At 30.7% G+C, this 26,112-nt stretch overlaps 1 protein-coding gene across 2 annotated transcripts in view; it reads left to right on the top strand.

Annotated features, from left to right (window-relative positions):
- Positions 1-26,112, top strand: part of LOC126733742 (double-strand-break repair protein rad21 homolog) — a 52,740-nt gene that overhangs the window by 18,076 nt on the left and 8,552 nt on the right. For both annotated transcript variants that reach the window (XM_050437130.1, XM_050437129.1), the window contains exons 10-16: positions 2,481-2,599; positions 3,004-3,180; positions 3,521-3,689; positions 10,133-10,384; positions 13,189-13,326; positions 15,463-15,650; positions 17,673-17,792. In XM_050437130.1, the coding sequence (XP_050293087.1) occupies positions 2,481-2,599; positions 3,004-3,180; positions 3,521-3,689; positions 10,133-10,384; positions 13,189-13,326; positions 15,463-15,650; positions 17,673-17,792 (1,163 nt within the window). The remainder of the gene's footprint in view (positions 1-2,480; positions 2,600-3,003; positions 3,181-3,520; positions 3,690-10,132; positions 10,385-13,188; positions 13,327-15,462; positions 15,651-17,672; positions 17,793-26,112) is intronic.

The following is a 26,112-nucleotide window of genomic DNA, read 5'->3' as shown; positions in this document are numbered from 1 at the left end:
CTTTCATGTTTTTGGTACCGTAGATATAAACAAGATCTTAAATAGAACGCGGATACAAAATAAAGCCAAAGGTACCTTACTAAATTTTACCAAATCAAAACTTTTTGCACTACTAACTTTTATTTTTATTGAAGAAGGTCATCAAGGATAAATGTTTTCTTAAAGAAAAGATTTTCTCCAGACAATGATCATTACACATGACATGACAGTTAACACATTTTTTCCTCTGATTAATAATAACGTATGTAATAAGAAACAAAATTCCTATAAATAAATAGGATCAGAAATCCCTTATTATAGATTTAAATTTTTCCCAGAAATGTTTAATAACAAAGATACAGGGTGTTAAAGTTAAGAATAACTATTTGTTTATTTATAATAACTTTTAAACTACCAGCTCAATTTTAATTAAATTTCGCATGCAGGTTATTGTAGTGAATTTCCATTTACTGAAGAAAGCCAATTTTTTAAAAAATTGCCAGTGGCGTAACACTTGGTTCTTTTTTGTCTCAAATCTGCGAGGTGATAAAATATTTTTTTATAAGAAGTCAACTGTTCGATTCTTCATTTCATTTGGAAAAAAAAGTTACTCTTGCAAAATAATCATTTAAGGCACTGTTTTTAAAATATCTTAGTTTAATTGTACAGAAACGCCAGTTAAAATGCTGCAAAAACTTTGAAAAAAAAATAAGATTAGGCTTGAATCTTAAATTAAACCTGAATGAAATAATGACTTAAGGTAACTTTTGATTTTTTTTTATATTGAACTTTTTTACAAATCCAAGCCCGATTTTTTTTTTTTATAAATTTGTGCAACATTTTAGCAGGCATTTTTGAACAATTAAATTAGGATATTTTAAAAACAGTGCCTTAAATCTTAATTTTGCAGGAGTAACTTTTTTCCAAATTAAATAGAGAATCTAACAGTTGACTTCTTATATTTTATCACCTCGCAGATTTGAGACAAAAAAGTCCCTCCGTGTGTTACGCCACTGGCAATTTTTTTAAAAATTGGCCTCATCAGTAATTGAAAATTTACTAATATAACCTGCATGCAAAATTTAATTAAAATTGAGATGGTAATAAAAAATAAACTAAAAATTATTCTTAACTTTAACAACCTGTATCTTTGTTATTAAACATTTCTGAGAAAAAATGTATAATCAAAGTCTATTTCTTTTTAAATTCTCTATCACGTATTAAAATTAATGACGTTTAAACTGGACCACCCTGTATTTAAACGGCATGTTAAAGTTTAACACAACGCTACCTATTTTTTTTTCATTCGCGGACAAAGCAATGCCCGTTTGAAGGAGCTTCGTTTCTTATGTGCTTGATACAATATATTTTAAACAATAAATCAACGAGTTTTGTCTTAATTTTTAGCAGAAAAATGCATTCAGTTTTTTTTTTGTAATATTGAATATTTCTTAGGAGTAAAAAAAAAATTTGCCGTCCATGTTGTTAAAGTTGGGTAGCTTAATTATTTTTCATTAGCGCATATTAGGAATAACTATTATTCTAAAAATAATCTATTATAATGTTTTATTTAGGATATATTAATATATTATAATATATCCTAAATTAGCATTGGAGGAATATATCCTAAATAAAATAAGTAGGCACAACTAAGATAATAATATTATCATATATGTTGTCAACCTTATTTCCTAGGTTTTACACTCAAGATTTTGCAAAGATTGACTCACATTAGCCTTAGTTTTCTTTTTGGTAGAAAAAACATTTCTTTGAGGTACAATTTTTTTAGTATTTTTATTTAATTTAAATTTTAATGGTTTCGCGATATTATTTGTACTCTATGAGCATTAAAGTTTTTTTTATTGTATTAATGTTTTTTCCACTAATACAATTTAAATTGTAATTTTTGGGAAATCTAACGATAAGTACCAATAGAATTAATTTTAAATAATAAATAAGTTAAGAGGCAAACAAAAAACTGAGGATAACCTAAATAAATCCCGAACCGTCTGCATTTTTTTTTTGGAACAAAAATCTTATCAAAGTTCTTATTAGAGGTTTTAAACCTGCTAAACTTTATTGATGGATTATCTATTTTGTTATTTTATGTGTAGCACAATGCAATTAAAAATACGAGGCATTTCCATAAATAATTTGAAACATATTTTTACTTACTTTTTTAATAGGCATTTATTTTAAATGAAATCTAGATTCATCATGTAGTACAAAATAGTACTATAAAATCGGGTTCTTACGAATTGATTGTGATTAGAGTTGTTTTTATGCCTGAGACCTTTGAAGAAGAACCTAAAATTTAAAAGCTTATAAAAACCACAGTCGAAATTTATAAAAAGGAAAGTTTTTTGCAGCTTTTTTGATATGAAAATTAATTTTATTGATTTGAGATTGAAACCGTTCAATTATCATTAATAATTATTAATTATAATTAATTATTTTATTGATTATTTCCAGATAAGTATATTATAATTGATTATTTTTAGTTACAAGCTTGGATTTGGCACCTCCAACAAAAAGACTGATGCATTGGAAGGAGACGGGAGGTGTTGAAAAACTGTTCGCTCTACCGGCAAGATCTATCCCTGCTCGGTTATTATTTAAGGTAAGATTGCTAATTAGTCTCTTCTAGTTTCTAAGTCTACAATTATTGTTTATTGGTAATTTGAAGTTTTATCTTATTTTATCGAAATAAGCTATTATTTTCCAAAATTATACAACGAACGCAGAAAATTCTTACCAGTAAAGTCCAGTACAACGATATATTAGAATGGTCACCCGTCAAAACATCAGCATTCCACCTGCCAAACAATGTCATCCACCTTCTATTTACATTGTTTGAGAAGTAAAATGCTGGTGTTTTGACAGGTGACCATTCTAATATATCGTTGCACTGGACCTTACACTTTAGGATGTAACTTCCATAATTTTAACCTTTTGGTTTGTTTATTACGCAATAAATTGAGGATGTTCAGTTTTTCTAAATAGGTTTTATGTTTGTTTTGTTAGATTTACCAGCGACATTTAACACTAAAACCAATCAGAACCGAAGATTTCGCTATGTTGGGCGACTCTGACTCTTTAACCCTTGACCAACCGAGGGACCATGATGAACCCAGTATGGAACCAACACCCGCCACACCAGCGAGGCGAGGTAGAAAACGAAAAAATGTTATCGAAGAACCGGTAAGAATTAATCTATTTATTTATTTAAGCCCAAATCGCTTGTCAAAACACTAAAAAATTATTAAACGGTGCTTAGCATGGTAAATGTTCAACAAATTACAGTTGTAACTGAAAATATTTAGAGAAATTATAAATTACTCACTGGACAATAGTTTTCTGTGTTCCGTATATCCCCGTTTTTAAATAAGGAGAATTGTTAGTGTTGCACTCATTTATTGAAAAAAATAAGGTGGAAAAGTCATAAAAAACTAAATTTTTTGAATTACACAGTAATATTGTTTAACATTCATTCTTAACTATCTGTTCATGCTTAATTTTTGTATTTTTGTTGTTTTATTAGAATCAAACGCCTTTACACGTGCCGGAAGAGATTCATGCTCCTCCATCTTTTTATCAGCCTTCTCCGGATCGGTCTTTACCACCGAGCACTCCCATACCTCAAAGGTCGCCCCTTTTACCTCCGGGTACGCCTTTGCCGCAACCTGGAACTCCTGTGCATATGCCTCCAGGTAAGAAAATGCGTTTCATTTGTATCGAATTGGCAAAAAAAAAAACGAATTTCCTGTTATGCTTTTACAGAATTTTTAAGTTAGTTATACAGTGCCGAAAATATTAGTCGTAGTTAATAGAACGTTTTATCTTGCTTATCCTAATTTACCCGTAAACATTTTTTTAAGAATTTAAGGAAATTGTGTTCTAAATTTTAACAAAATAAAAAGAAATAAAAAAAAAGAACAAAATAGTTCGGTGGTTTCATGGAAATATTCAAGCTTTCTGTAAATTTTCAAGAGAAGGGATTTTTAATTGTAAAAATTTACACTCTTGGGGATCTGGAAACACCGTCTTTTCTTTTAGACCGAATTAGAGTTTCAGTTTACAAGGAAAATTTGGATAGCCGCTTTAAAATGTTTAAAGATACATGGTTTAGGCATCTTGGTTCTTGGAGTTGGCCTGTTGGGTTGCCTGATTTAACGCCACTGGATTTTTATTAATTCCAGAAGGGCCATTTAAAACTAAACTAAAGGGTTTTGATTAGCTCTTTCATCTGGAATGAAAAGACATCTTTAATGCCTAGGGGCTAATGTTAAAACCACTGTTAACATCCAAGGAATTCAATTCAATTAATTTAAGGCTTTTTTTTAAGAGAATTATACAGAATATAATATTTCATTAAAAAATTTTGCTATTTTTGAAGATTTCTTATTTTAACAGATAAAATTAATTTAGTTTTTGTTCCAAGAATCAATATACGAAATTAATATCTTTAGAAGTAATCACATTGATCCGGATTAATAAATGCTTCAGATTAGTGAAGCAGTAAGTTTTCTTCATAAAAGAGGGAAATACACTATAGGACAAAAGTAGCGAAACTTTTTAAAAAATCCTTAGATTGTAAAAACCTTCAGTATTTAAATGACTATTTCCTAAAAATATTGTCGCTCTTACCAACGGCGTTTTTTTCCATCACATTCCATTTTCTTTTTATCAGTTGTTTATTTATAGTATGAATCTAAATATTTAAGGTTGGACATAAATAGAGAAACTCACATAAGAATTAACCAAATTTAGTATTTATTTCGCTTTACGTGAGATCTGTTAATAGGTTTTTTAATGAATATGCCTCGCGGAAGATACTTGTCGAAAGATCTTCGTATAAAAATAGTTGATGCTCACAAGAGTGGTGTACAACAAGTGGACATGAGCAAAATGCTTAGTTTGCATAAATTTGTTGTAAGCAAGACAATTTCTCAAATTCAAAATAAAAATTGAAATGATCATAAAAAAAATTGTTTGATCCTCACAAATCGGCAAATAAAATTTTAAGTGAATTGCCTGGTGTTAATGTTAGTTCTAAGACCATAAAAAGACGTCTAAGGAAAGCGGGATTATTTAGTAGAGGAGCCTCTAAAAAACCGCTAATCAGCAGGAAGAACCAGAAGGCTCAACTCAACTTTTGCATTGGACAACCAACGACTGAAAAAAAGTTCTTTTTACTGATCAAAATAAATTTAGTTTATTTGGGTCTGATTGAATATCATGGGTACATGGCCCAGAAGGAAAAAAATTTGATCCAAAGTAAACAAAACCTACTGTAAAGCATGGTAGTGGATCCTGCATTATATGGGGTTGCTTTTCTGGGTACGGTATAGAAGCATTACATGTTATTGAGGGTATTATAGATCGATTTGTGTATTTACCTATTCTAACAAATTTAATGCTAGCATTTAGTGAGGATAACTTACCATTGACCGGGATATATCAGCAGGGTAACGACCCAAAACATAAATCAAAGGTAATTCAAGAATGGTTTTTATCAGAAAAGATTAGGATCATGCACTTTCCTGCACAAAGTTCCTAAGAGGAACTATACCGGCGTATAATACAATATCAGATCAGCAATAAAAATTATCTAATAAAAGTTTTGCAAGAATCCTGGAATTCTATTATAGAAGAAACCATTATGAAATATCTATATTGAATAAATGAAATAATGTTAAAATTAAAAGAAAAAAAATCTTAAAAACAAATATTTATCGTGACATAGGCAATGAGTAAAAAAGAGTATAATTGTTATATTTATTTTATTTCATTTTAAATTTTTGAGAAAAAAAATATTAGGTTTTTTTCCTATTTAAGATTGAAATACATGTTATCATAATTTACCATTTAACAATTATAAAGAAAGCTAGAAACTACAGACAAGTTTTTAAATTGGAATAAATTGCATCTTAGCCTATTTGTGCTTGAGCGAAATAGTTAGTCATTTATTATAAGAAAACGGTCTTTATATTTATTTATAGTCAAGTCAAAGTCAAAAAAATCTTTATTATCATAAGATATGGACCTTCTTGACAAAGCTAATATAAATTATCCTAATGCAAAAGCTTAATTTTACAGAAATAGCAGTACTTACAAACTATAAAAGTAGACTTAACACACATACATACAGGGTGACAATTTCAAGAGTAGCCATGGCTTATAATTTTTAAACCGTAAAAGATATAAAAAAATGCTTAAAACCGTTTCTATAGTAACAAGGGGGAACCAAAATGATGAATTTTTTAGGGATATACTATCATCCCCCTAACCCCCAGAGCCACCCCCTTAAAAATTTTAAATTGGAAGGGTAGTTGAGTGATACCTTGTTTGAAAGGTCTATTAATTCCCTATATTTTGCCGTCTTACTCATTAAAATCAATGCAACCATTTCCGAGATATGTATGTCCTTTTAAATGTATTGACTAACATTTAAAAGGACATATTTCATTTTACTATCAGAATAAAAATATTTATTCTGATACTAAAATGAATTGTTAAAAGCCAAAACAAAACTCCAATAAATAGTACACTTATACTGAAATTATTGAATTGTCGGAATGGTATTTGGCGATGTAAAAAAAAAGGAAAATTTTCGATGCCTGCCATTCTCGAAATATTTGTTGTTTTTTGTTTATTTAAATTTTGCCTTAAAATGTTCAATTTTTGGTTTGGTTAGTAATATCGTGGTTCTTTTTGTGATTTAAAGTTCTCTCACTGCTCTAGTTTTATTTTTACAATGGTTTATACGATCGCCGAAAGAGTTGAAATGATATTTATTTATGGTTCTCAAAATCGCTGTTTTCGTAGAAGTGCCACAATATTTAATGAGAGGCACCCAGATAAGCAGGTTGGGCATTATTACATCCAGAAGTTGGTAAGAAAATTTGAAGAAACTGGGTTTGTAGGTGATATAAAGAAAAATCAGCCAAGAATGCTGGATGAAGCAACTCAGATTGAGGTTCTTGGGCATTTTGCTATGGATCCTGGTATGTCGACTCGTCAAGCAGCAGCTGCCACAGGAGTGTCTCGTGAATCAGTACGAAAGATATTAAAAATTAATAAATTCCATCCTTACAAGCTACAGATTGTTCAAGAACTTGGTGATGACGATCCAGACAGGCAGATCGAATTTTGTGAATTAATGACCCAAAAAATAATAAATGAGCCACGTTTTATAAAAAACATTTGTTTCAGTGACGAGTGCACTTTTTATTTAAACGGTAACGTTAATAAGCAAAACTGCCGTTACTGGAGTGATGAGAATCCCCATATTTTTAGGGAAGGGCACACCCAATATCCCCAAAAAATAAATGTGTGGGCCGGAATTCTAGGGAATAATATAATTGGGCCATTGTTTATTGATGATAATCTAAATGGAGAAATTTATGCTGAAATGTTAGAAACAACTGTTGAGCCTTTAGTAATAACGGAATTGGAAAACCAAAGGGATGAAAATGGAGATCTTGTTCTTGATGAAAATTTATTGCATTTTCAACAAGATGGGGCCCCACCACATTATGTATTGCCTGTTAGAGAGTGGCTAGATAATCATTATCCAGACCAATGGATTGGTAGAAGAGGACCTATTGAGTGGCCGCCAAGATCGCCAGATCTCACCCCTCTCGATTTTTTTCTTTGGGGTCACCTAAAATCGGTCGTTTTCAAAACGCAGCCTGCCACCATTGAGGAGCTAAAACAAAGAATTACACAAGAGTGCCGATTATTAACAACTGAAGTTTTTAGAAATGTTCGTCAAGAGTTTGAAAACAGATTGTACTTTTGCTTGCAAAATAATGGAAGCCACTTTGAGCATTTAATAAAATAATTAAAGTTCAATGCAGATTTTTATTGTTTTAAAAATAGAATAAACGCAATATTGCAGAGTGTTTTCCTAGTTCTTAACCATTTGTACTAATGTTCAAATGTTAAATATTTTATGACATTTTCAAAATATGTTAATTTTATAAGAAATTAAAAAACACTTAAATAACCTTAAATAAAATATTAAAATTGGCATAACTCTAAAATAAATGCATTGATTATTATAAGTAGGGTCGCATAATATAGGGAATTAATAGACCTTTCAAACAAGGTATCACTCGACTACCCTTCCAATTTAAAATTTTTAAGGGGGTGGCTCTGGGGGTTAGGGGGATGATAGTATATCCCTAAAAAATTCATCATTTTGTACCCCCTATAGAAACGGTTTTAAGCATTTTTTTATATCTTTTACGGTTTAAAAATTATAAGCCATGGCTACTCTTGAAATTGTCACCCTGTATATTAGATATAAATAAAAGATATAAAATAACTAGACAAAAAACAAAACATGAAATTAAAATATAATGGGCTAAAATATAATATATAAAACATAAATATAAGTATATAAACTGTGCCCATAACATATGATCAGACAATTGCAAATAGAACTTACTAAAATGTTTAAAAACTTAAAATAAAGAATAGTGAGAACATTAAAAACTATCACAATAAAATTCATTTAAACTATAATAGGGTCTACCAGTTAGCAATCTTCTAACTTTATTTCTAAACATTTTGAGGGAAGGAACGACCGACAAGTTATTTGGTAGATGATTGTAGATCTTAATGCTCTCGTAAACAATTGGCCTTTTTACCAGTGTTGCACGAGGTATGGGTAACTATAGTTTTAAGGCATTTCTAGTCATATAAGTGACATTGTTAGGCTGAAACCTGTGTCAATATTTATGGATCATTGTCACGGTTTGGAGAACAATTAATCAGTTTAGAGTTAAAATGCCTTGGTTTTTAAACAAGGGCTTACAGTGTTCCCTACTGGCTGCGCCGCAAATGTATCGTATAGTTCTTTTCTGCAACACCAAAAGTAACTCCATGACGCCCTGATCAGAGAACCCCCAAAAACAAAGACCTATTAAGTCATAGTATACTAACTTTGCCATTACACATTCTAACTCAATGGCTGTAACCGTAGCCGATCGATAGTTCTAGCCTGGACACTTATTCCCGCTTCCATCGATACCTCACAACAGAAGCCGAAATCATGCGAGGCGACGACCGCATCGCGATGGCAAAAATTCCGCGCTGGGGCACATATTTTGCGTTGATTCGAAATAATATTTTACTGCAGTTATTATTGTAGTTTATAGTAAGATTACGCATTTAAAATTTTAAACTACCAAACTATTTTGATACTCGCTTTGAGTTTTAAAAAGAATAAAAATTCGGTATTTAAATTAGGTGGGTAAATTAACAATGTTATTTTTAACTTACATTTTACAATCTTAATTTTATTTAGAATAATGCCTACCTCTTGCTGCATTCCTGTTTAAGCTCAGAAAAAAATAAAATGGATTTTAATTTTTTTTTTTTGGTTTTTTTTGAGCATCTTCGGAATCATTCAAATTTTTGATTTTTTAAATAAGCAACAAAAATTTGGCGTAGGTACCTACCTAATTTTGTTTTCGGCATTAACATTTTTACGAAAAAGTAATACAGCAATGCAAAAACTTTCTCATAGCAACCAAGATAACCCACAAAAGTGTCAAGAATAAGTTTTTGAAAAATTGTTTTTTTTTCAATAGTTTTATTTCAAATCTTCAAAACCACCTAAAATATAATATATATATTTTTTTTATATGGCCTATTCTTTTACAAGTAAATAATGTGCAACTTTGGGGTAAATTATCCATTTTCGTATTTTGAGGGTAGACGAATTTGAAACACCTATATGTTTATGTATATTTTTCCAATAAAATAAGTAATAAAAAATATTTAAAATATTTATCATATACCTAAAAACACGTAATATTAAAAAAATATATCTTCTAAAATGTAAAATATTAGGTCCCGCGGTATCTCCACTTAGTCGTTCCACTGTACGGCGTGCGCCACCAAATCTCGGCTTCAATTTTGACGCCACGAAACCAGTGTCACGGCTAGAACTCTCGATCGGCTACGCTGTAACTCACTGTCAACGTATATACCATCATCTACATGTATTGTAAATAATTATACTATGTACATGTATAAATGAATATTGTAAATTAAATAAATAAAATAAAAAATTTTACTTATTATTGGACCATCCACAGTGGGATACCCTGTCTATATTAACTGTTTTTTTGGCTTCCAGGTACACCAATACATCCCCCAGGTACCCCAATGCATCCCTCCCAATATGGTTTACCACCGGGCATTCCTAGCGCCTACATTCCCCCACCGACTCCAGGGTATGTAGGTTCCGGGTACCCGGACACGTCCGCCGGAATGGCGGGACAAACGCCTCTACATATGCCCGGCCAGACGCCGTTACATATGCCCGAAGAAATGCCGCATTTGGCACTGGATCAAGTCCAGTCCATTTTGCAGCAACAGGAGAGTTTAAGTAAGTGCAACAATTTTTAAAAGAATTATTTTTTCGCTAGTCAAAAACGTATTATCTCTGCTTATTGCCCGGGGAGATCCATTGATACAAATCTAATTTCTTATTCACAATATATTCAGGATAACATGGACAATAAAGTTCAAGTAGATTCTGTATATACAACTTCAAGTAAAGCTTTCGATGAAATTGATTATTCTTAGTTTGTGGTAAATTTTCTGATTTCGGTATTTGTGGATTGCTCCTGGCTTTGCTTACATCTTATTTACATAGGTACAAAGAACACAGGTGATCTCGTCTACTGGATTACAACTTACAACTTACTTTTACATTATTTCATATAAGGTTCATATTGCTTAAGAATTATAAATTTAACAAAATGATTTAAAACATTCACCTAGATGGATAAACGTCTGTTTGTGCATATAATACCTAAGACTATGAAAAATAAATTATATAAACAAAAACAAAGTTATAATACTTATAATAATGATAATGTCACTGGTGTAAACTAATAATTCGTAATAAATAGGATTACTAGCAGTATATAACAAGTTACAAGTTAAATATCAAATTAATATTTTAATACATTTTAAAAAAAAAAAATAGAAAGAAGTTGGTAACTGAAGCTGTTCCTAACCAATTCACTTAAAAAACGAGAGAATATATACTTTCTACACCTCATACTAAACTTTTCCACATTCTGAACTTGTCGTATGTCATTTGGGAGAATATTATAGAACTTTGGAGCTAAAAATCTTATAAATCTATGCCCTAAATTTTTACGAATGTAAATATTATTTCTTGTGTAATATTGGTGATTTACATATGTTTTAAAGTGGTTTGATTTGTGTGCATAGATACATCTAGATACTATGTATATAAATCGTACATTAAAAATATTTTTAGAGTACAGAAGTTGAGTCGAGTATCTTTTTTCTTTTTTGTTTATAACTCTCAGAATATAATTCTGTACAACGTTGAGTTGTTTCAAAGAATTATTATATAGGGCTCCCCAGACGATCACTCCTATCTCAGGAGAGATTCGATCAACGATCGGTACATCAACAAGAGTAATTTGCTGTTTAAGATATTCCTTAGAATATAAAAGCGGAAAATAAGTTTGCGTATATTACTAGTAAATTTTAGGATATGTTGATCCCATTTTAGGTGCTTATCAACAATAACACCAAGATACCTGACATGTGGTACTTCATTAATAGGAGTTGTTTCTAGTGTAATATGGTCAAATGGAGGTCAATTAACGGATGTTGTGGTGAAGGCTATATAATTAGTTTTTTGGCTGTTCAGACTCAACTTAAAAGAATCCAACCAAACTTTTATTTTCGCTAGACCACGTTCTGCTGCTTCTTTTGTGTTTTCGCAAGAGGTGCCAGAAAATATTGCGACTGTGTCATCAGCATTTGATACTAATGAATCGTCACTCATAATCATGTTAGTGAATGAATTAATATAAATAATAAATAGAATTGGCCCAATTATTACTGTCCCTTGAGGAATTCCAATTTTTATGATACCAGAATTACTAAATACATTATTAACTTTTAAAATCTGTGTCCTATCCCGCAAATAACTCTCAAAGACTCTTAACACTGGACCCTTAGTTCCGTACGAATTCAATACTTCCACCAGATGATCATGTGGTACAATTTCAAAAGCCTTTGCCAAGTCTAAACACTGCCAGACATTTTTTATGTTTGTCCAGATTTTCACTAACCTGCCTAGTCAACTCATATAGAGCATCTGAAGTACTACGACCACCAATAAAGCAGAATCGTTTTGATATAAGTACGTGTTTTAATTCTAATTATTTCTTGTATGCTGATAAATTGAAAGTGTATAGGAATATCGGTAATCCTACTGACTGTCCTGATCTACAAGCTGATCTCAACAGACCTGTTCTTTTTATCTCGATAGACTATCTTATTGCTTAAAAAATCATGTGTCATTGAATTTTAAAAAATGTTTCATTATTACATATACACGAAATCACAATAAATTAATTTTTAATTATAATTTAAACTCCCCAGTGAAAGAGTGGCCAAGTATTAGGTGTCCTACTTGATCACAATTTGCTATTTGATGAGCATGTTGATTTAAGTATTAAGAATGCCTTAAGAGTAACTCGGTTTAAAAACAGACAAAGAAAAAATTTAGAAACAATAATACTTTAATTACACTGTACCATGCCTATGTTGGTACTCGTCTATTCTTTGCCTCCTCAGTGTGGAATCCTGGGTGTGATGTATACATTGATAAACTTGAACGTGTACAGAACAATTTCTTAAGGTTCCTGGCTTTTAAGAACTATATGCAATATGATAATTTTGCAACTTAACGCAATGAATTTAAATTGCTTCGCTTAGAACATCGTCAAATCATTAAGGATATAATATTTTTATACAACATAGTTAATGCATCTATTGTCAATAATATCAATAGCTATTCCACAAAGATAATAATCCACATGCAAATTCACTAATAAACAGGATGTTGAGATCTCCTAATATGAGAGCTGCTGTGAGGAAATTTTTGTGAGAGATTTTTTAACATGTATCAGAGAACTTAAAAAAAAAATACTTAATTTCTACTAATGTAATATTTGGACACATTTTTTGAGCGATTGCCTGTTTGTGTTCCCAAATAGAAATAAATAGAAGTTTAAATTTTTCTCTGAATTCAGTTTTTACGGAAAACTGAAGTAAATATTTACGGCTTTTTTAATTGACAATTAACGATACTCATTGTTAAATTCTTATTAATTGGGAAATATTAAAATATTCCAGGTCTTCCACACATGACACCCCAAGCTCATCCGGACGATCTCCTGGCTCACCAACAAATGGGGTTACAACCACCACCAATTGCTTTACCGCCTCAATATGGTTTGGACCAGCAGCAAATGCTTGGTGCGCCTATGCCAGGTAAGGAAATCGTGCATTTTTTTTTTTTAATAAATTCGAAATAATTTTGGATCAAATCGCCACATTAGGATTCCTAAAAAAGTTTGTTGATATTTTTCTATGAATTGTATTTAAATAAACAGAATGTTTTTATCTAGATGAGAAATATTTTTTTCAGTTTTTTTTGCAATTTTTTTTTTTCAAAATGTGATGGGATAAAGAATAGTTTTTATTTTATATTTCCGCTAAGGAAAAAGGCTTATTTTTAGATAATTAATTCCAATAAAACATTTTCTGTTTTATTGGTATTTCTATCCAGGAATTTGAATTAATCTATGTTTTCCATGCTTTGCAGTATTTTCTATATGCTCTGAAATTTTGGAATACCCTTTTATCTTTTAGAGGGATTTGAAAAAAAGAGTGCCTATAAGTCTAAATTAAAGCTAAAAATTATTTAATATTTAAATTAAAAAAACATTTAAAAGATTGAAAATTTTCAAATAGTTATACTGCTCCTTAAAAAAGTTCAGGAATTTTAAATAATATAATTTTTTATAACTTGCAGGATTCAGTCGGACTTTTGCAATAGTTTTTCAATTATATGTCAGGCCTATTTTTATTTGACTCATTTTTTATTTTCCAGGGATTTCAAATAATTTTCTATGCTTTTGATGTGTTTTTTGTATGCTCAAATGTTGGAATTAGGTTTTATCTTTCCCAGGAATTAAAATTGAAAATTGATAATTGTGTATCTTTAAAACCACTTTTACTTCAAGTTACACATTGTTTGCCATATCTACCATACCATATAAATCATCTACCATATAAAAAATGCGTGTTTTATTGACTTATTTCAGTTCAACCCCAAAAAGTAAGAATATAACACAGAAAAGATGAGATCATTTATAACAATAACTCGTTTAATTTGTGATGCGAAAAAGGAATAACTCTTTTTAATTATGTTCACACTGGCAATTTCAAAGATATAGCCAAAACTGAAATTGTATTTTTTGGAAAAAATTTTTAATTAGAAAAATGTAATTTTTTTTATTAGTAATATGTAATTAACTGGAATTCGTATACGTCCTATTGTCCTTTTAAGCAATGTATTATTATAAGGGCTAATTTTCAAGCCATTTATAAATACTACAACTATTACAAGGTTCTTAATTTATTCTATTAGCGATTTTCTATTGAGCACCGCTAATCTAGTGTGGTTTTTGACACTAATTTATTTGACCATACATATATAATGCAAGAAAAAATACAAAAGACTATTTATAAAATGGACAAAAGATTCCTTGATTCAAATTATGTGTTTAAATTTACTACATAATTCAAAAGATTTCAAAAGTATTTTAAAATAATCTTAAAAAGGGCACTACAAGATCTTTACGTAAAAACTGAACTGACAGACAAGAACAAAATACTTTAAACAAGGAACAACAATAATAATAATAACTTGTTTTTGCTTAGCTTGTACTCTAACTAATATTATAGCAAGAATCTAAGCTAAGACCCTCAAAAACTGCCCTCTTGTAAAAATCAAAAAGGTTATTAGGGTTAATTTTCAACCCTTTCATACATATTAAAGTGTAACAATTAATTCTATTAACATCGGTTATCCGCCATATTCTCTTAACCACCACTAGTCTAATGTATTTTTTGACAATAATTATTATAGCCCTTACCATAATTTTGCCAAATTATCACCCCGCAAAATATTTTACAACAATTTAAAAAATTATCCATTTTTTTTCTTAATAAAAACCTTAAATTGAACGATGTTTCCTGAGATTATAATGATTGAATATTTGAAGAAAACTTTTATTTAAACAAGATATATTTAAGAAAAAATCAAATTCAAAAAAAGGTGATTTGCCAAATGTGTCTATTTACAAAGTTGTATAAAAAAAAATAGATTTGAAATGCATTAATGTAGCCAACCGAAATAACAAGTTGGACAGCCCGACAGTCGTTCGAACTTTTTTCAAAAAGAGATATTTGTTGATAAATTAATTGCTCTATGATTTTTAGTATTACTCGCAAAATGGTTAATGGTCTGAGGTCATTCGTGTTCTTAGGATCTGGTTTCCTTCCTCTTTGGATAATTTTAACTCTTTTCTAGTTTATTTATTAAACAATATTTTTTTCCAGGTATGCCCTCGAGTTCTTTAGGAATCTCACCGGAACTAGCAGCTCAACAACAGCACTTGATGGGACAAGAACAGATGGGTATGCCTTCGGATGCGTCTTCGAGGCTACAACAGCCCGACCTGGGCATGAGGCCGCCAATATCAGAACGATCGCTGGAGATGGAAAATATGGGATATGACCATGACGGGGTAAGATTTCAAATATCCATTCATTGCTCTCCTAGACTAAGCAATCCAATAACAATAGCCCAGTCTATCTGTAGCTTTGCCAATTATTACACCTTCACTAAACCTACTAAATATACCAAAAAATTAACTTAACTAACTTATTTATTAATATTTTTACAATCATAAAAAATATAAGAATAATGATAATAAGAAAATAGAGTTAATATAATACCTTTCCTTGCAAAATTAGGTAGAATCTCTTAAGTGGAATTTAAATGACGCCCGACTGGTGAAAAATATGTCATCATTGAAATTTGTTTAAAATTATTATAAAACTACGGGCGCATCTGAATAAAAGAGAGTTAGGTAAATAGTTTGAAGAATATCTTACTATAAATATGCTAAAGATTGATCTATTACGCAAAATATAAGGATTAACGTTAATACGTAACTTTTCCAGGCAGCAGTCTATTAATAATAATAATATCTTTATTTCAAATCACATAACAATTACAAACACTGTACATGAAATGAAATAATGTCAACAAAAACATGCATTAGGATTAGGTACAATAGTCTCTTAAAGAGTAGGGTTCCAGCTTTACTAACAAATCCTTAATTGCAGCGTTAAACTTTCCAACTGATACAATTCTTTTTATGTGTTCTGGTAGGGAGTTAAATAGTTTTATACATGCATAATGTGGAGATTTTTCTGTTAGTGAAAGTTTATGAACTAGATACCCAAAGTTTAATGTCCTTGTGTTATATTTATGCGCCGTTTTGGATTGGAAAAGATGTTTTTGAACAGAAACATTAAACATTCAAATATATAATTATAAGGCGTATACGGTCATAATACCCAAATCTCTAAAGACTGACCTACAACTTTGAAGAAAACCCATTTTTTTTATAATTCTTACCAACGTTTTTTGAACAATAAAAACATTTTGTAACACGCTATCTTTTTCCCAAAAAATTATACTGTATTTAACAATAGATTCAAAGTTAGCGAAGTACAGAATTCTTAAGGATTTTTCATTCATGTATTTTCCAACTATTCTAATACCATAACAAATAGAATTTAACTTTTTTATTAGCTGGTTTATATGGTATGACCAGTTAAGGTGTTCATTGATATATAAGCCTAACATCTTGGCATTTTCGTTTACATTTAAATCATTATTGCCAAATTCCATTTGCAAAGGCTTTTTTATGTTACATTGTTTTATGTTACATTATAATATTTGTTTTTTCTGTATTTAAAATTAACCTATTTGTATTAAACCAGTATGTGATCATGTCAAAGAATTCTTCTGTCTATAGTGTTAATAATCCTATAAATTAAAAGTAAATCAAAATTGTTTCTACAACTATCCAAGGACTTACCATAAAACTTTAAGTTTGAGTTCTAACTAAAAAGTGTATGTGCCTATTAAAGAGGAAATTTAGTATATTTACAAACTTGCCTTGGATCTTTTCAAATTGGTTAATATATTTGTGTTACATCAGATTCCAAACTACTGTCGCATATTCTATAGTTGCATTAGCAATTGAATTGCATAAATATTAATGATGTTTGATTACTGAAACCCTTTGTAATTCAAGATATAAACCTTTTTAGAGTGTTTGGAACAATGTTTTTTAATATAAACGTTGAAGAGCAGGTACAGTGTCTTTTAAAATTAGAAAATCTTAGATTGCAATTTACTGCTTAATTGTTATGAATATTTTTAGATCATCTGCATACGCAAGATATTTACAAATTGAAGAACATTAACCAATTTTATTTGAAAAGATTGAAAACGATATCTGTCCCGAATGAGAACCTTGCGGTACTTCTGAATATTGATGTAATATTTGTTTGTTTGACAAAATACGTATCTAAGAAATAGAAATACAGTTTCTAAGCAAACAATATAACACAGAAACAGAAAAAATCTTCCTGTACAGGACTGAAACAAAATTACATACATAGAAACTAAAGTTTTAAGATTCATAAATCATGGTGCCTTATTTATATTTTTTTTTTACATTTATTTTTAGATGGATAATATGGGATATGAAGGCCAGCTTCCGCATGAAACTCCCCATGCTGGTATGTCTGAGAGAGTGCCGTCACCTTGGACCGGTGGGGACTATGACATTCCTGCTTCTGCTGAACCGGTATGGGTTTTTGAATTATTATTCTATGAAGGTCTTTTATTAATCTCATTTTTTATGTATTTTAAAATCATCTCACTTGCCACAATTCATTGTATTGAGGTATTAGTAGAAATTTTATATTTTGAAATACAGAATACAGTAAAAGGATGGATTAGTCGGGTTAATCGGTGTATCAGGAAGCAGAAAAAACAAAGATGGTATTTGCAAAGCAACCAAAAAAAAAGAAAAGGAAAGGAACAAAATACCTAAATGGTCGTGATAGGAACGAAACGAGATATTAAATTTTTGTTGAAATGAATGAGCTGTATGATATGTATCCCGACTTCCGGAACATTCCGCCTAACCCAACCTTTTGCTATTTAATTTTCCGTGCTAACCTCCTTTTTTGGATAACGAAGTCTCCATGTCGAGGTCTCATAAGTGTGTAATTGAAAGTTATCAAAGATTATTGTTTCGCCCATTTGGGTATCATCGGATTAGGATGGCAACAAATACATATAGCTAACGTTGTTTTTGGTATTAACAGATCTGATAATAGACCTAAAACTTGTAATATTTGACGTATAAATTTCAATTACATACTTATAAAGTCTTGACTTGAAGTTTTCTTTATTTTTATTATTGGAATGATGGTCTCTTTAAGAGTAATAGACTATTTTTGCAATATTCTGCATTTTTGAAAAGTTGAAGGAAGAAAATACTTTCGAGGTTTTTAAAACCAATCTTTCAGCAATGTATTAATATTCTAATGCAAATAATTGACTAGTTTTTTTATGACATTTATTTAATAAAGAATAAGGGGTTAGGAAAAGAAGGAACAATTGTGATTTTTAAGTTAGTCACTTTATAAATTATTAGATTATTCTGTAATTTGGAAGTGCCTGGTTGCTTCTTCAGAGAGTCCCATTTATTATTTTTAACAAAGTCTTTTTACATAATTTTTTACTGGATAAAACAATATGAAAGATATAGAATTACTACTGATTTTTTAAAGTAATTAAAATTTATAGCAATAAAGTAAGTGTGTCTAACGCTGCTATCTATTTTACGTTATGTCTTTAGGGCATTAGAAACATAATATCATTTTATTCCAAGAATTTCACATACTTTTTCATGTTTTTCAATTGTTCACGCATTTCGGGTATTGGAAATAATTTTTCTTATTTTAATTTAACTTTTCATTTTATTACAAGTATTTGACTCCACTTTTTGTTCTCCAATAAATTAAGATATTTTGTTTTTATTTTCCACACCTTCAGTGTAATTATTTATGTTTTTCAAGGATATAAAATAATTCCTCACCTTTTCCAGGCTTCTGGAGTCATTTTGTGTCTGCCAGGGGCTAATAATTTTCCATATATTCAACACAGGGAGTTCTTAGCTAAAGCTTACAGTTCTTATTAGACCATTTTTGGCTCTAGAGTGTCTAAATATCCTCCAACTCCAGATATCCTCCAATGTTTGTTAGAAGGTTCGATCAATCGTTTCCCAGGATACCTGAGTGACTTGATATCCATCCGAATTTTACTTCATGGTGGTTCTTTGCCAGCAAATTTTCATAGTTTGGAGAGTAAGATTATACTTTTTTCCTGATATATCTGTATTAGCTAGTCTACTTAAGTATAGTTGGATCAATGGATCTTTGCGTTCACGTCACTAAACTATCATTCAACTCAACACAATTGTTTCTCACCCGCTCTCTTTCTAATTTAGACAAATGAAATGAGAAAGAGCACAGAACGTAAGTCTTCAAAATACTCGACCTACTGTCGGAGCGACAGTTATGAGTTAGACAAGGACAAACATCCGATCGCATGTCTATGATAAACTTTCAACATCATTGGCTCCCCGTCGGGTTTTAAAATCGATTATTTCCTTCCGGGAGGGTGCCCATTTTCGCAAAAATGTATTAAATATAATACATTTTTTATATAGAAGTATACTGGTATAATATATGTTTTATGTTTAGATATTAAAAAAATAACTTGTTTTCTTCTAATGAACAAAGGAAACCACGGCTTCTAAATAAAACAAGTTTTAATTTAGAATTTGCTGTAATAACACCTCATGTTAAGTACATTTTGTGGATTGTTCTTTGTACATCTTAGATCTTCGTCTGCAACCACAAGCAACCATGTTTGTTTATGTTCTCGACTTTGCTTTGCCTTGCCAAAGAGTTTTAGAGAAATTTGATTGATTTTGTTTTCTTATTTGCTGTTCATCGTTGTGTTTTGTGTTTCGTTGAAGCTCTATTGAAATAGTTTTTTGCCAAACCTTTTTCTGTTTTACTAACAGTTCTTTCATAAAGACACAAGTTCTTTCATTTTCATCTTTATTAAAATGTACTGGATATGTGGAAAAAATCATTAGAGAAATGTACACCAGAAGTATGGAACGCTAAGGTTTGCCACACTGAAAAAATAATCAAGGACTGGTATGATAGGGAAGTCATTATTGAAGAGGTACCCCAAATTCTAATTAGTTTAAACAGTGAAACTAGCTCGGAAGATAGTGACAGTGATTATTCATAACTGAATTTTCTATCTTAAACTTATTGATATTTTTTTGTTCAATGAGAAAAAACTTGTTTTGGTGTAATAATATTTGGGTTACGGTATAATATACGGGTTGCTCCATTTCTTTTAGCATATTATCATAACAAGTATCTCTTATTGTAGAATGGACTTTTATTCAGTTAAAATAATACACAAATTAAAACTCAACTAATAAATCCATAATTTTAAAAATACATCAATTAATGCGTCTCGCCATAATCGAGTCACGTCATAATCTCTCTGTCAATCACTTATACCAACCTAACAAAACGTAATAACTGTCAACACATATGACGTTATATCTAAAGGCGCGAAATTCAAATTTTAAAATTAAATACTACATTATTAACTAAATTTCTTGTTTCAAAAAAAACAAATTTCAAAGAATCGCAGATTTCATCTCTGGCGAAAATCGCCGCCACGGAAATTGGGCATAATTTCTTTTTAGTTTAAAAATTAAATGCCGCCGCCACTGATGCTGGTTTGACAACTGATTGATTCATATAAACATCGACCTTGAACAGGTGATGACGTAAATGCAAAGATCCATTGATCCAACTATATGTACTTTGTTTTTCAAGGAATTGAATTGCTCTTTCGCTGTTTCCATGGTCCCAAAGTCATTTTAAGTCGTTCAGGGATTTTCGTGACTCTGTTATTTGAAGCATTTTTTTTTTAAATTTTATTCAAAGCATTTGACATAATTTATTTTTTTGGTTTTCACAAAACTGAATTAATTTTTATTATACCTCTTAAGTTTTTGGCCACTGGTTATGTCTCCCGGGCATTGGAATAATATATTTGTCCTATTGAAATATGTGGAAGAAAAGGGTTTTTCGCATAATTTTTATTATACTTTGAAAATACAAATTTAAAATAGAAAAAAATGCAAACAATAAATTGTTTGATACGTTTCCTATTTTTGGCCTCTTATATAATTGTAAAATGCTAGAGAACGTAAAATATTAGAGAATTGTATCTTAATATTTAAAGATTTACTAAATGCAGTTTTTAGCAAAATCCCCATTTTACATTATTTCTAATACAGATGAAAATAGGGTATTTTCAAAGGAGCATAATTAAAATATTTATATATATGTATATTCCAGGGATTTGCCATAAAGTTTCATAATTTCCACCGGTTTAGAATAATTTTCTCATTTTATCTTCCTGGCATTGAAAATAATTTTTCTGATTACTTCTGGACTCATTTTTTATATTTTCCAGGAATTTGCCATATTTTTCCTTTTATTCCAAGAATTTAAGATTTTCCAAGGAATTGCATTGCTTTTTCCTATTTTCCAGGGTCCTAAAGGCATATTTTTGTCATCCAGGGATTTTTTTTATGACTGAGTCATTTGAAGCATTTTTTATATTTTCCAGGAATGTGATATATTTTTCACAGCCTTTTCATGATGGTTTATTTAGGGCATTGAAAACGTTTCTAGGGTCCTGAGATCTTTTTTTTTTTCGTCTTAAATATATTGAATACAATGTTGAAGGTATTAATTAGACCCAATTTTCACGAAAATTACAAACCAACTGCATTCCTTGTGTATTCACTAATAAGAAGAAAAACAGATAAACAAGTAGATAGAAAACACAATCAAATAATAAATAAGCACATATAAAATGTGATAACTAATCTCCGTCCTATTTTGTTACTTTTTCATTTTTACCCTGGGCTTGTAACATATACAGCATTGGCCATAAAAGTTGGAACTTTTAAACATTTTTCCAATATTTTAAATTTATATTTTATTTTTGTACATCCGATCAATAAACATATTTATAAGTAAACAAAAAAGCATACCAGAATTTCAACCTTATTTGTTTCAGACAATAAGAAATACTTTAAATTTTTGTGCTGGACAAAATGCTTGGAACTTCTTATAAAAGATGTATTTTACAGGCAGTCTTTGACACACCAGTGTGCAAGTGGGTTCTTTTTATTTATTTTATTTTGTGTTACCATGGGAAAAGGCAAGGCCTAATCCAGCGACATTCGCCAAAGAATTTTAGATTTTTACAATCAGGGTGTTAGGCAGCGTAATATTGCTCAAAGACTAAACGTTCCTAAGAACACCGTCTCACGGATAATTAAGAAATATCGTATATTTGGAAATGTGGTACCAGGTAAAAGCACTGGAAGACCTAAAGCCACGACTGCCCGTGTAGATAGGCGAATTTTAAATATTTCCCAGAATGACCCATTTTTGTCATCCTCCAAAATTTTACAAAAATTAAATGAAGGTGAGCCTTCCAATATCTCTGCAAGAACGGTAAGAAGGCGATTGTGTTCTGGTGGACTTAACAGCTACAGACCTGCTAAAAATCCTTTGCTGCGGAAGAAAAATGTCAAGTTACGCCTACAATTTGCAATGGATCATCTTGACTGGACTATACAAGATTGGAAAAAAGTGCTATTCAGTGACGAATCTAAGTTCCATCTGTTTTCCAGTGATGGAATACTTCATGTAACACGACCGAAAGGTGAAAGACTCAAGAAAAAGTTTATCCGACCTACGGTTAAACATGGAGGTGGCAATGTGATAGTATGGGGATGCTTTTCTTGGTATGGTACTGGGCCAATACATAAAATTGTGGGGAAAATGGATCGATTTATGTATCGGGATATTTTGCGAAATATAATGGAGCCTTACACATTTGAGTCTATGCCAGTAAATTTTGTATTCCAGCATGATAACGATCCAAAACATTCGTCAAAATTGGTAAAAGAATGGTTGGACCAAGAAAAAATCACAGTTTTAAAGTGGCCGGCCCAGAGTCCAGACTTAAACCCGATTGAAAATTTATGGGAACATCTGGATCTGGAACAGTCAAAAATGCTGATGAACTATTTCATAAGCTTGATGAAGCATGGACTCACATTGACAGACAAATAATTGAAAATTTGATTGAATCAATGCCCAGAAGAATGCAGGCATTAATTAATGCTAAGGGTTACCATACCAAATATTAATTATAATATTATGGTTTCAATAAGTTATATTTTATGTCGTTTTTGAATAAAAGTCATTTAGTTCCAAGTATTTTGTCCAGCTTTTTTTTAATTTTTATTCCGAACTGCTACTGGTGCTGAATTTATGTCAACATTTAAATTAATTAACACTAGTTTTTCGTGTACAACAACTTTATAAAAGAAAATAAAATGCTAATTAAAAGGCACACAAAATACAATAAATTTTCAAAAGTTCCAACTGTTATGGCCAATACTGTAGTGTTGTTTATCTGTTTTTCTTTTTATTAGTGAAGGTATGCACTTAATTTTTAGTTTGTAATTTTAGTGTAAATTAGGTTTAATTAATAAGTGTTCGTAAGGCTTATTATTTCTGTCTTTTTTTTCCTTTTTGAAGATCTGATGATGCCTATACTCTATTTCAAAAGTGTATAGAGCAATAAACTGGGGAATTTCGTTCTGTTTGGTTACATTTCGTGGTAGTTCATAGGCGCAGGTACTTATAATATTTATGAATTTAATTTTCACGGATTGAATGCCTTTATTTTGAAAGAGACTAAATACTAAATAAATACTTTTAATCCTTTTGTACCTATCTTTTAACGCTTTGTAACATGCAAAAATGGGGTCAGGTAATATATACAGACTATAAATACTTTTAAATCATATTTTAAACGTTAGTAGTCACTGCTACGCTGTAGTGTAATCACAATATTATTATCCCAATATTTAAAAAATGGAGGTATTCAGTCCAACGAAAAGATGTACTAAAAATTCTCCACTATCGCTGAGTGAAAAAGTTATTATTTTAAATGTACATGATTGCATAAAACACGATTACCCTAGTTTTACTGTGCAAGAAATTGTTGAAAAATGTTCTCGAATGAGTGGAATTGGAAAGTCTACCATTTTCAAATTGTTGCAGGAAAGAAAAGTAGCAGGTCAAGTGGAATCTCCCAAGCAAAAGCCAGGACGACCTACAAAAGTCCTTGATGAAAATGCTAAATGTATAATTCGAAGAAAAGTTCACTCTTTGTATTTTAAAAAGGAAATACCCACCCTAGACAAAATTTTAATGGAGCTTGGCCGAGATGACAGTATTCCGTTGATAAGTAGAAAACTTTTATGGAAAACTTTAAAAAATATGGATTTTGCCTGGGAAAAGCATAACCGCAAAGCACTTTTACTGGAGAGCGACGAAATTGTTTGTTGGAGACGACAATACTTGAGAAGTATCAAGCAGTACCGCAGGGAGCAAAAGAAAGTTTTTTATCTTGATGAGACGTGGATTAACAAAGGTTATATAGTCCAAAAAATGTGGCAAGACAAAAATATAACCAGTGCTCGCCAAGCTTTCATAGAAGGCCTGTCTACGGGTATTAAAGTACCTTCGGGAAAAGGAAAAAGACTTATAATCACACATATTGGAAGCGAAGAGGGATTTTTAAAAGAAGGTCTGCTAACCTTTGAGTCGACTCGCACAGGAGATTACCATGAAGACATGAACTCAGACGTTTTCGAGAACTATTTTGGTGAAATGATAAAATTTCTTCCGGCTAATTCGGTGGTGGTTATGGATAACGCAAGCTATCATTCACGGCGAATAGAGAAGACGCCAACTTCAAGTTGGAGAAAGCAAGAAATTATCGATTGGCTGACTGCAAAAGGTATTGCGTTTGAAGCAAATTTGATAAAAAAAAACTGCTGGCAATAGCAAACTTACACAAAACTCATTTTATGAAATACGCCCTGGAAGATATAGCCGAAAAATATAATATAACTGTACTGCGCTTACCGCCATATCATTGCGAACTAAATCCTATAGAACTGATATGGGCGCAGGTAAAAGGATTTGTAGCAAGACAAAACACGACTTTTAAAATGAAAGATGTTAAGCTACTGTTTGATCAAGCCATTACGGAAGCGACACCAGAGAATTGGCGAAAAGCAGTCCAGCATGTAATTAAGCAAGAGGACAAAATGTGGGATCTTGACAACCTCATCGATCAGACAGTCGATCCTTTAATTATAATGTCAAGACGTGATGACAGTTCGTCAGATGACGAAGAAGACTACAATCTATTATAATTTAAAATTGTTATACACTGTTCAAAAAGTGCCAGATCCAAAAGTGACATTTTCAACTGTTTTACTCTACATATTATGTTCAATAAATTTGTGAAAAAAAATATTATTCCATTTAAACAAAAATAACTTTCTAAAATAAAATAGCATTTAAGTACATTAATTATAAGGTAAAAAACAAGTCCCAGTTGCACGCCTTTGGCGAACCGTTTTCAATGTTTATCAGTGGGTAACAATGGGCAAAACTCATAAATTGACCCAAAAACGGGTGGCACTACCTGCAATCAACGAAAAGAAAGAATTTTACATTGAAACTAATACCCAACTAAGGTAGTGGCATAAAATATTGGTGGATCACCAGGTACCACTTTTGCATACCTAATGAGGTTTTATTGCTCTACACACTTCTGAAATAGAGTATAGTACAGACGAAACACGGGTAATTCTTTAACTTTGTATTCAATATATTTGAGACCTGTGATTTGGAACTACTGACTATGACTTTCAATTTTTTAACTATTCCTTAAAATTGACTATTTCTTAAAATTTTTTATAAGTGAATTTTTTTTATTATTTCTAGAATTTCTAGTTCTATAGTAAATATTGTTTTAAAAAATGGGGGGTCATTAACGAGCCACTATTGCCTCATTATAGAATGTTGAAATAAATATAATTGATTGCATCATCTATAACATTCCGG

The sequence above is a fragment of the Anthonomus grandis genome, chromosome 3 (genome assembly GCF_022605725.1).
Source record: "Anthonomus grandis grandis chromosome 3, icAntGran1.3, whole genome shotgun sequence".
NCBI lineage: Eukaryota > Metazoa > Arthropoda > Insecta > Coleoptera > Curculionidae > Anthonomus > Anthonomus grandis.
Note: the sequence above shows the minus strand (reverse complement) of the source record. Positions and strands in the feature narration are given on the sequence as shown.